Source organism: Delphinus delphis, chromosome 16 (assembly GCF_949987515.2).
Source record: "Delphinus delphis chromosome 16, mDelDel1.2, whole genome shotgun sequence".
Classification (NCBI taxonomy): domain Eukaryota; kingdom Metazoa; phylum Chordata; class Mammalia; order Artiodactyla; family Delphinidae; genus Delphinus; species Delphinus delphis.
In genome coordinates, this window is record NC_082698.1 from 55,973,913 (window position 1) to 55,985,903 (window position 11,991).

General features: G+C 46.2%; 1 protein-coding gene across 17 annotated transcripts in view; it reads left to right on the forward strand.

Annotated features, from left to right (window-relative positions):
* The window catches only part of KCNMA1 (potassium calcium-activated channel subfamily M alpha 1), a 739,336-nt gene that overhangs the window by 514,222 nt on the left and 213,123 nt on the right, over positions 1 to 11,991 (forward strand). For 16 of the 17 annotated variants that reach the window (XR_009522457.1, XM_060034718.1, XM_060034719.1 and 13 more), the window contains exon 9: positions 974 to 1,065. Coding sequence is in view for 16 of the 17 variants with exons in the window: in XM_060034718.1 (XP_059890701.1) it covers positions 974 to 1,065 (92 nt within the window). In the remaining variant the exon portion in view is untranslated. Of the gene's footprint in view, positions 1 to 973; positions 1,066 to 1,173; positions 1,266 to 11,991 lie in introns of all 17 variants that reach the window. The other variant, XM_060034738.1, reaches the window with a different exon arrangement.

Consider the following 11,991-nt stretch of genomic DNA (forward strand, 5'->3'; position numbering starts at 1 on the left):
CTTACACGGTATTTTCCCTCCCCCTCTTTAAGTCAGAAAGTTGCACTATTTACTCTTCTGCTCTGTGCAGATCATCACGGTGGTTTATGATGTGTTGTGCTTTTCAAGAGGGGTTTCTGGCAACTCATCGGTGGTGGCTGCATTTTGTCTTTCAAAGTAGCTCATTTGACGTTTAGATGTTTGCTGTGTGTGAGGTAAGTGATTAAAACCCTAAACTCACACACAGCTTTCACACATGTACACCGCACGTGCATTTATTTAATGCATCCACATCTCTGTTGTGTATGCATGTGGCATATACATTTGAAAAATGTATATAAATGTACGTGTGGTGTGTACATTAGCACAGTGTTCTCACAGCACCCGTGAGGTCCCTGCAGATGAGACCCCTTTATCCAGCCACAAGCACAATGTTTGTTGGACAAAACATGGCAGATTTGTGTTTCTCCTTGCTGTCCTTTCCTATGTGATTTCTTAAATTTACGTTTTGTGCTTTTTAGTGATTTTTTTTTTTAGTGGAAAAGTTTATATATTTTTAAATCCTCTTTTGGTGTTTATTGTCTTTAATCGTTCATAAAGGCATAGATTCTCATGTGAACTATAATTAGAAAGGGCTTCTCTTGAAATAATGTGTGTGTGTGTGTGTGTGTGTGTGTGTGTGTGTGATTTTTCCAGCATGCATGCATTCCCTTATTTCTATTCAGGAAGAAGAACTAGATATCAATTTATTTATTCCTGTCTCCTTTACATTTTTCTTGGGCTAATGTTTGTTTTGTCCTGTGTATTTTCAGGAGCTTGCCCTTTTTGTGCTTTTATTTATTTATTTTTTTACAACCTAACGTATTAATATGTACCTTTGCAGTTCTAGCCCTTTTGTGTTTTCAGATCTTAATACCCCCCACTTCTGAAAAGGTCACCCCCTTTCTTTGGCCTGTCTTTTTAGTCTCTCTTCTGTCTCCTATCTTCTCCTCAGGCCATGTTTGCCAGCTACGTCCCTGAAATCATAGAGTTAATAGGAAACCGCAAGAAATACGGGGGCTCCTATAGTGCGGTTAGTGGAAGAAAGTAAGTATGCCAAGAGGTTTTGTTGCTTCCACTGCAGTAGAATCCTCTCTGCATGCCATTTTTTTTTTTTTTTTTTTTGGCTCTCGTTTCTTTGTTTCATGCATGTAGGCAATGTTTGCCCGCTACGTGCCCGAAATTGCTGCTCTCATCCTGAATCGGAATAAATTCGGCGGGACTTTTAACAAACATGGAGGCAGAAAGTAAGTCAGTTGCATTAAAAAAGATGTGGTTGAGTGACTTTCAGAGCCCCTGTGGCGGAGACACCTGAATCCTGCCCCTCCCCACCCCCCCGAAGGGCCACATTCTGTGTGGGGTGTGATGTCAGAATTACCCCCGCGAAGTTATCACACGTGGACCAACTCCTGAGGCTTGTTCCCATTCACAACTCTCTTCCCCCCCACATCTTTCCAAGAGACACGACAGATGTATCCTGGAAGGGGTCCACGTGTAACTGGGGCCATATTTTCTGTTCTCATCCCTAACACGTAAACCCAGCTCACTCATTCTTTATATTCATTAGGTGAGTGATTACATTCCGGTCCCTCAGATGAAACTGATGCCATCCTATGGGGTTTTTGTGCAGCCATAACATGGGCTCCTACTCTCGCAGGCAAGTCCTAAGGAGGGCAAGATCGAGGTCACCTTGGCACTGTGGCCACCGGGGAACCAGTTCTCTAGCTAGGAGGCACCGAGCTTGTCCTCAAAGGGAATGATTACTCAGTTGAAATTCCTTCTTGGCAGGAAATACTAGATTTATGGTACGTCAGGGCACGGCACGCTCTTCCTGATGCATCTTTTGTTTGGCTTCCCATTCGTGAATGCTTCCTTATTGTGGACTGTTTCATTTTGTGCTCGCATCATTTTGTCAATATCAGTGTCAATGTGTGGGTCCGTTGTCAACCGGAAGTTTTACTCCTAAGTAGATGGCAGGGCCTTGACTGCTCTGTCCTCCCGTCTGGAGAGGAGAAGGTTGGAGGCAGGCAGGGCGGAAGCAACTGTTCTGTACTGTTTTCTTTGATTTTTCTTTCTTTCTTTTTTAAATATATATATTTATTTATTTATTTATTTTTAGCTGCGTTGGGTCTTCGTTGCTGCGCGTGGGCTTTCTCTAGTTGTGGCGAGCGGGGGCTACTCTTCATCGCGGTGCGCGGGCTTCTCATTGTGGTGCCTTCCTTTGTTTTGAGAGCACGGGCTCTAGGCAGGTGGGCTTCAGTAGTTGTGGCGTGTGGGCTCAGTAGTTGTGGCTCTCAGGCTCTAGAGCGCAGGCTCAGTAGTTGGGGTGCACAGGCTTAGTTGCTCCGCGGCATGTGAGATCTTCCCGGACCAGGGCTCGAACCCGTGTCCCCTTGGCAGGCGGAGTCTTAACCACTGCGCCACCAGGGAAGTCCCTGTACTGTTTTCTTTTTAAAGCTTTTTCTTGGGCACTCAGCTTTGTTTGCTTTTGAGTTTTTGCTTTCATTTTAACTTCCTTGCGGTAAGATACACACGTCTTTCATGTACAGCTCAAGGATTTGTACAAACCCAGGAACTACATCCCAGGTCAAGATGCAGGATTTTTTTTTTTAACATTTTATTTCATATTGGGGTACAGTTGGTAAGCAATATTGTGTTAGTTTCCAGTGTACAGCAAAGTGATTCAGTTATACATATACATGTATCTATTCTTTTTCAACTTATTTACAAAACAGAAACAGACTCACAGACTTAGAGAAGGAACTTATGGTTAACAGAGGGGAAGGGTGCGGTGGGAGGAGAGATAGTTAGGGCGTTTGGGATTGACATGTACACACTGCTGTATTTAAAATGGATAACCAACAAGGACCTACCGTATAGCACAGGGAACCCTGCTCAATATTCTGTAACAACTTAATTGGGAAAAGAATTAGAAAAAGATGCAGGATATTTTAATTATCATTCTCCTTCCCAGTCACAGAAGTTCCTATCACAGAACTAGGATTTTGTTTTTGTTTTTTAAATTTCATACATTTTAAAATGAACTCTTGAATAGCCTATTTTGTTTTTTAAGAGAAAAATAAAAGCTGTAGCATCGCATTTCCATCCATCGGTCGCATTGGAAGGAGCCAACAACCTCCTCTCCCATCAGTGATCTCACTGCATCTCGAGCTCAGGTATCCAGTCCTCCATTCAGAAAATGAGGAGGTGGAAAAAAGGACTCATTTTCTGGAACTACCCACAGGACACCCGTTTCCTTTCAAAGGCACGGAGGCCAGTGGGCAAGAGGAGGCCAGTGGGCGTCTTTTCTGTGGAGGCAGCAAGTCTCCCCACCTTCCCTCTGATGGGGCCCTCCTCCTCCTATTATTGTAACAGCCCTGGATGAGATGAGAACCAAGCTGTTCCGATTTCTGGGCCGTTGGTTGGATCCAAAAGGCCAAATAAGTCCAGAGATTTCCATTGTTCATTTTTTCTGTGCCAAGAGGAAAACAGCTTCTCGGTTCGTTTTGCCTCGAAGGCGTGGACAAGTCTCCGTAAAGCAGAAGGCATTCCGAGGGCTCAGGTTGCCTTTATGGCCTCCCCACCCCACTGTCTCCGCCAGCCTTCCCCTCTCACTCACTGCCCCTGAAGAAGTCAATAAAATCAATTGCCTTGACGTCAACGTTGAAAATATTTCCTGACTCTCACTCCACGTACATTTTGTTTTTTCTCCAAAGTAGCTGCCACAGTCCAGTGTGGGTGGGCCTGCTGGCTGGTGCCTTTTGTTGACGGGTGACCCAGAGGAGGCCCTGAGACCCACGGCCGCTCACCCGCTCCGGTCCCTTCCGGTTGTCCCTTGGCCTTGGCAGCTCCACTCAAACCCCCCGCGTGCTCACAGACTTCCCGCAGCTTTTGTTCTGGCTCCATCAGCATCTTTTATCACCGGTTTTAGCCTGGTTCTCTCTCTCTCTTTTTCTCTCTCTCTCTCTTTCTTCTTCTCCCTTTATGAAAATGCACACTTTGCTTTTAATGTTCACTCTGGGTCTCCGAGGTCCTCCGACCCCGCGGACAGAAAGTACGTTCTGTCATCAGCACCGGGACTGTTCACTTTACTTTACGCATTGTTTCCTGGTTCAAAAGCTAATTACTAAGTAGTTTAAAGAAGCCCTTTGGTCACTTAGATCTTTCATCAGAAAATATAAGCCTGGGAAAGGAACGGTAATAAAGGGCCATTAGCACCCTTTGTTTGATGTTGTTTTTCCAGTCAGTAGAACAAGATTGATGAAATGTTATGTTTGGCCAAAATTTGAGTTTTCATTTGGAATTCAGTGTTGAGAGAATGGGCTGTCAGAATCAATAAGTTTTCTTTCGCTTGGGATACGGGCATGTGGTAGTAATTAGCAATATAAGGTCTTTAGTTGAGCAACCAAGCATGGATTCTGGCAGCAAACGTAATGAGAAACTACAGTTGTTCTATTTCTAATGTCAAAAAGTTTCCAGATAAAATTAAATGCATTTGCAAAAGGAAAGCAGCTAAACTTTTTTGAAAGATAGAGTTCAGACTCTTAAAATAGCGCACTTCGCCCCGTGTTTTCGTGTATGCATAAATATATGTGCTATACCCATGGACACACGTACGTGTATCTTTTCTCCCTGAGATTTCATCTGGAGGCCCAGAAAGTAATTAAAACATAAACATAGTTAAGGGGTTTGTTTACGAGTGCACATTTTGCTCAGAAATAACCTCTCTAACAATGCATTAACTTGTCAGAGAACTCAAGGTAACGTGTAACCCAAAGCTGAGGAGACACACGACTTGGAAATTCCAAGATTATTTAAAGTAAAGAAAAATTTAGGTAGAGAACCTCGGGGTTTTGTTCACGCTACACCCAATTTCAGGATATTGGAGAATATGAAGATTTCGTTGTCACCTCATTTTCAGTTCTGTGTGTTTGACATAATGTAAACACTTCACGTAGCATCCCCAGAGCATCCTCACCAGCGACACGACATCCAGGGCCCACAGAGGCTCACGCCAATGTTTTCTCATCAACATTCCTCACCTGACCTCCCACAAGACACCTAGAGCCAACAGTAGATGTGGGGAGATGCGTGTGAGTCCTTCTCTCGTTTATCCATTATGAGGTAGGGGGCGCTCCTGAGATAGGGACTTGGGTGTTGATAACCAAAGGTCCAATCAGTGTCAAGGCAGGCAGTCTCTCTGAGTCGGAGGTCTTGGGGACAGTGAGTCTCTTGGGCTGAGACCTCAGATCTTACTCAGAAGAGTAGCTCTCCTGCAGCCCAGCCTGCCTCTCGAGGCCACTGCCTCCGCCTCCTTCCCTTCCTGTAAGCTCCAAGCTGCTCAGAGGTGGGGGAGTGGAGGGGTGAGGCTCCCATGGCCTTTGGGGTTCCAGCTCGCTCTTCTTCTTCCCACAGCCCCTGCTGTTTCCCCCAGAGGTTTCTTCTCTGCTTGTGACTCAGCGCACTCCTGGTTTGTGTATGAGAACTGACAAGATCATGGTCCTAGGTCACGTGGCCAAGGGCCATGGAAAATAATCGGCCAGAGAGAGGAATCCATCTGCCCTAACCCCCTTGTCAGAGGCAGCTGGGCTGGGGAGCCATCCAGACATTGTACTTCCCATGACGGGCTCCTGGGTCCCGAAACTGAGGGAGTCCCAGGCCAGGTGTTTGGGAGAGGGGAGGATGGGTGCGTTTGGATTATGCTACTGATTCCTGGTAGCCAAATGCTAGGAGGACACAGAGAGAGAGATGGACAGTTGAGAGCAAGGAGTAGAGAAAGGGGGATGGGAAGCTGAATGTAACTTACTAGGAGGAAGATCCCCCAGCGGCATGAGGCGTCTGCGCCCCTCTTCTGGTCGGGGAATAGTTGTCACAGACTAACCTGGCTCTAGCTCCAGTTCAAGAAAGCTGTCTTGAAAGCTGTGTGGCAAAGACAAAAACGACCTAAGATTGTTTTAGAGCGAAACAGTGCAATGTAAATGACGTGGCTTTTCTTAGACCTCCTCCTTACATAGACCGAGGAGTGCCACATACTTCTGGAAATGAGAACATGAATCTATATGCCCCAAGCCCTGGGACTGCCTTCTATGACAGTAATAATTACTACAAATTATATCTACGAACGCTTGCATCCTTCCCCATCCTCGTGGCGACCATGTGAGGAAGATATTACTCTCATCTCCATTTGCGGTGACTTGCCTGACATCGCACAGCTAGTAAAGGGTTGATCTGGGATTTGAACCCAGGGGCAGTCTGCTCTACTGGGCCATGCTGCTTCTCTAAATCATCTCTTGAGACCCCTCTCTGCTCTAAACTCCATGATCCTATCATTGTATCCTTTCCTCCACCTCTACCCACAGTAGGGCCAGAACATTGCACACACAATGACCAGGAAGAGAAAGGCACCACGAGCATCACTTTGGGCCTGTCTCCCCCTTCTGCTTACCTAGTGCCTCTAAGGAGCCTGGCCTCAGCGTCAAGGACAAAAAGGTGGAGACGGGCCAAACCACTTCTTCCTGATTTTTCTCATTTGGTTAGACTGGAAGTGTATTTACCTCTTGACCATGTCTAACAATGAGGGGCTCTCCAGGATGGACAGACAGATCATTGACCAAAATGAAATTTGTGCCTTATTTGTGGATTTCAACAAGTTCCTCCCCTTCCTGGGGAGGTCATTTCCTAGGGGACCAGCCATGGTGGATTGTAGCGATCTGTCAGGCTTGGGCTCCCTCCTGGGCAGAGCCAACCTGCTTACCATCTGGAGAAGAGCATCTCTGCCCAGGCAGACGTATCCATCTGGGTCCTTCTCTTCCCCAGCCGGTCTGCACAGCTCAGGGCATTTCTTTGATGGTGGTTTCTAATGGTCAGTGAGAACTAGGGTAGCAGATGTCCCTCCTGGAAAGTCTTGGGCGAGATACATACACTCCCTGGCTTTATTTCATAGCTTTGAGTGGGAACCTCAGCTTTTAACCCTCAGGAGGCTGAGTCCTTCAGGAGGGAGTTTGGGCGGTCTGTCTTCGACCTCAGGTGTGGCCTCAGGGTTGTACGATGCAGCCTTAAAGCTGTAGAGGTGGGCAGCCTTTATCATGCTTTTCCGTGTAAAAATGAACCAGAGTGCTTTATCGTGTGCCTCAATGTCAGTGCTCATGTTTTAAAAAGCATTCAATAATTTAGAAGAAAATTTCAAGAAAGAACAGAGCACAGTTACCTGCCGCACTACCCACTCCTGTTATCACCTTCGCTGGTTCGCTCGTTGTGGCTGCAGACATTCAGCCAGTACGTGTCGGGCAGGTTGCTGGGTGGTGTTGGGTGCCAGAGATTCAGTGGTGAGCAAGTTACACGCGGCACCCGTCACGTGGAGGTTACCGTCTCCGGGGGGCAATGGCAGTGGCACTGACAGACAATGGCAAGGGTAGGACTAAAGAAAATGCCAGGTACAGATTTTAATACGTGTGGCCAAAACGAAAAAGACCTAAGATGCTGTTATAGAGCAAATCGGATTATTTACAGGGATAAAGTGGTCCAGAGAGGTGACACCTCAGAGGAAGGGCTGTTACAACCTGTTCAACAGCCACCTACCCCAGCTTCTGTTGCCGCCTAGGCGAAGGGGAGCTAACACCCTAGGTTTTAAAATTCGTATTACGGGAACCCCTCCTGAAACCATTGGTCTTTAGTTCTGCCTCCAAGAAACTATGTCTTAAAATATCATTTCTCTCTCAGGCCTAGTTTGCCTGCAGTAGTGTTATCCGCTGACTTACCAGGAGAGGACATCCTGCTTCCCTTCCCTGCTTCCTGATTAGCAGGTCATTTAATTTTGTGTCTTTCCTCTGATGTGAAATAAGCCCTTCATCTCCCTCCGCATCCTTTGTTCTTTTTCGAGACCACATTCTCTTCCCTCCTGCCTGGCTGTCTTGTATCAACAGGAAATTCCATTTTCTCCACCACTCAGGTTTTGCCCACCTGGTTCTAGACCACTGTTTAAAAAAAGAATTGGAATCTTAAACAGTCTGCTGCACCAGAACAGGGATTATTTCTTTACGAAGACTTCTTTTATCTACCCCCGTAGTCCATTTCCTGCCCCCAAAGAGAACTGACGTGAGTCTTGCTTCATCTTCATCTAGTCCACGTGTGTTTATTGAGTGCTTGCAACACGCCAGACACTGGGGATAAATGTATTTCTACACACCCATAAAAATCTCCAAGTACACCACATCTGTCTTGAGCTATATGTTACATTATTTGGCCACCAAAGTGGTCGGGGAGTTCAAACTCAGAGCTTGTGTAAACCTCCCCACTTGGTTCCCAGAGGTCACGGTCTCCCTACAATAACACTTCTTTCTCTACTCTTTCTGAGAAGGCCTGACCCCAGTGCTTGGGAAGAGGACGTGGGGTTAATTCATGGGCTGAGCCCCATGTCCTTTCCTTTCCCACGCACGTGTAGCTCGGGCCACACTCCCTCGCCCTCCTCCGTGGCCTGTGCTGCTCCTGGGAGGCATGGTCCCTATAAGATGCCATTTATGATTTCTGCATCACAGACATCCCTCTGGTTGAAATGTCACTGAAGCTTTGCATTTTATACAAACTTCGATCCCTTGACAAGTAAGCCCTTCAGCCCTCTCCTCGCGGGGTCCACGTGATTCCCAGCCTGAACTCTCAGCAAGGTTTTCAGATTCCTAGATTTTAAAAGCCATAAATTAGCAAATCATCAACATATCACCAGGAAGGATCATCTGGTAGCCATTCTAGTCAGAAGGAAACACAGGCCCCAATAACTGATCTTCACAGAGATATGAAGAACTGTAGACAGACAGACAGAGTAAATAGGAAGACAAACAGATAATTCAAGTTGACAGGCCATCTTGGACTGATTAGGCATTCTGGTTTGATTAGCATTAAACTTTGGGGGGAAGAAAAAAAAGTGAGATTGCCCTAATACTTTGGAAAAATGACCCGTCGACTACTTCTGGAATTCAGTACCAAGGGGCAGATACCAGAAGCAAGTGTCGTTAGGTGCTGTATTGTGTAATGTAAAGTACCCGGTATCTCTTTCCAGTGAGAGGGGTCTTGGTGGCTGTGGATGTGAGCACTTCTCTCTTTGCCTCTGCTTTGGATCTTCAGTCCTTTTTAAACTTGAAGCTCTATTTGGAGAGACTTGGGTGCATATTAAATCAATCTCCTGATAATACTAATGGAATGAAGGCTGTCTCCCTCCCCCCCCCACCCCCTCCGCACTTTTCTGCTGTCTCTCTTCCCTTCCACACGCTTATCAAAATGTTCCAGCTGTTGTTCTGAAAACAAGAATAGAAAGGTAGGTGGGAGATGAACTGTGTACCTTAAAAAACAAAGTCATATTCAGACTTAGACTTGCATTCTCAAATATTCTTTCTTCATTAAAGAAAAAGAACTCTGAATGTGACTTTTCTAATTATAATCCCTGAAGATTCTTTCTGCTTAACCTCACATTTGATTGGGTGAATGCTTCCTGGGTAGATTCTGAATGTAAAGAACAAACACAACCAGGCAAGACTAAGTTGCCCCGTGGTTTCTGTCTTCCGGCTGTGTCATCCATTCTCATAGAAGTCTTTCCAGAGTCGTGCACAGTGGTTCCCAGTAGATCTGGTGTTCATCCCACTGATGCTGCCATCGTACACTGAAAATAAACCAGGGAACTTTCTAACTGCCCAAGTCCGGGGGCTCTTTTTATTAAAAAAAACAACCTTTAGAGGCTCATGCAACGTGAAACCCATGGAAACTTGATTCTGTGCTTCCACGTCTGTTACTGGTATTGGGAAACAATGACCTGCTCCCACCCCCAGAACCACAGGGGCTGCTCCAAATGTGGGTACCACTTGTCAGTAAAAACAATCTTACCTCCCCCACTATACCTTCTCAGTAAGGACACACGTTCAGAGATAGATGCGTGCCCATCTTGTGAGAGGTTTTATGGCCTTAGCCACTGACCTCAAAGGCAAATGCCAGCTAGTATATAGAACAGATCTAGGAAAGCTCCTATCCCAACGTATTTGCTCAACTAACAATTATTTGAGCCCTGTTACGGTCCAGGCGCTCTGCTAGGTGCTGTGGTTCAAAGGATGAACAAGAAAATGTGATTCTTGCTCTCCTGGAGCTTATCTGAGACTTGGACCAATCAGAGCCATCCAAGGAGCCAGTAGCCGATAAACAGAAGCTGGGTGGTGCGCGCTTCGGCAGCACAGATAATAAGCAGAAGCTGCATCACAGAGGAGCATCTTCCCCGTGAAATGCTCTTTTGGCAGGAACTTTGTTCAATAAAATAATGAAGGTATAAAAGAATCATGAAGGCTACAAGCATTCTAGAGGGAATGCTCCTAAAAGCAAGTTGATGATTCACATTGTTAATTACCCGTTAGAGTAGTTGGGGCAGAGGTAACAGTGGGGTGACTTGTGCATCTAAAAACCTATGGGTCTAACGATGGACCCAGTGAAAGAGGGGTGTGAAAAGATTTGGGAGGTAGGGGAACTGCTGCTGCCACCCTGAGTTCCGATCCTTTCCATATCTGACAAAGTCCTTCTGTGGCATCTTATGCCTTAGCAAGCTCTGGAACTGGTAGAATCCTCCCAGTACTTATATGTGGGGGCTCCGAGATGGAGGCTTAATGTGTTGGGGTTGACTCAAAGTGGATGGCTAGCACCATATGCCAGCTGGGGCAACACCCTTGGGTGTGGCTGGGGAACGAGGCCAGGATGTGTCAACTTGATCGTTGTTATGGGAGAGTCAATCCCAGCAGCATATGTTCCAGGGCCATGATGCATTATTTAGCAGGGCTGTTCAGGAAAGAGGTGGGACTCACTCTGCACATCAAAGCTAGAATACCTCCCCTCTACAAGGGAAAATTAAGGACCATTTCTTTGCCTGGACTCATTCTCCCTCTGTTCCACCTTCATCCCCAAAGGGTGTAGCTGACTTTTGCCTCCATACTCTCTCCACTTGGTGCCTCTGTTCAGAAGCATCATTACCAAGTGGAAACAGGCAAATCTGATTTGATCTGAATAGAGGAAAGTGCTGTTCAGTGCCTGGATTTCTCTGTAAGAGCAGAGAACCACCTAGGATAGGAAGAAACAGGTCAAAGAAAGATTGGCTTACTTAAAAATGGCCAAAGGCCACCAAGCCCTGCAGTAGTGGATGGACAAAATGCAGAGGAGTGAGAGAGGGTGTTGGGGAGAGACACAAGGAAGAACCGGTGTAATTTGTGAGAAGTGGGCCATTATGGAATGGCTTACTTAAGAAGCTCTGTGAGTCCTCTTCCAGGAAGGAAGGAAGGAGGAGGAAAAAAACAAAATAGTGGTGATAAAACCTGCATACTGGGTTATTGTGAGAATTCAATGAGAAGCTAAAGTAAACAAATGCTACAGTTAGGATTCTTTGGGTATAGGCAACAGAAACTGATTCTTGCTGATTTCAGCAGAAAAGGAATTTTCTTTTTCGGAGGTTAGAGTATCTTATGACATTCAGAGGAAAGCTGAAGATCTCGGAAAGGACAGAGATTAGCTAGAAAGGCAGCCCTGGGATCCAGCAGGCCGCAATTCAGTGAAAGTCCTTACAGCGTTTCCCCATCAGGATCAGTCAGTTCCCACCGTTAACTTGGTGTCCCTTCATTTAAGATTGAAAAGCTCTGGTTGGCCTAGTTTGGGCAGGGAACCATGGTTAAAGGTCCCAAGACTACATCGGATTGGGGACGGGTGGTTCCCCAAATTAAAAATGAGGTGCTACTCTTTAGGTTGGACAGAGCCTGTGCTCCAGATGAGGAGCGGCTTCTTAATTACGTGCACAAGCAGCAGAAGCAGGGCTTATCTGCATGTCCTCTTCTCACACCGCTCCCTCCATCCTTTCCCCAGGCCAAGGTTTAGGTTTTTGCTTAATCTTATCACGAACGCCATTGTAGACAACCAGAGCGCTGGGCCCTCACCGTGGTGCTGATCAATGCATTTTTCTTT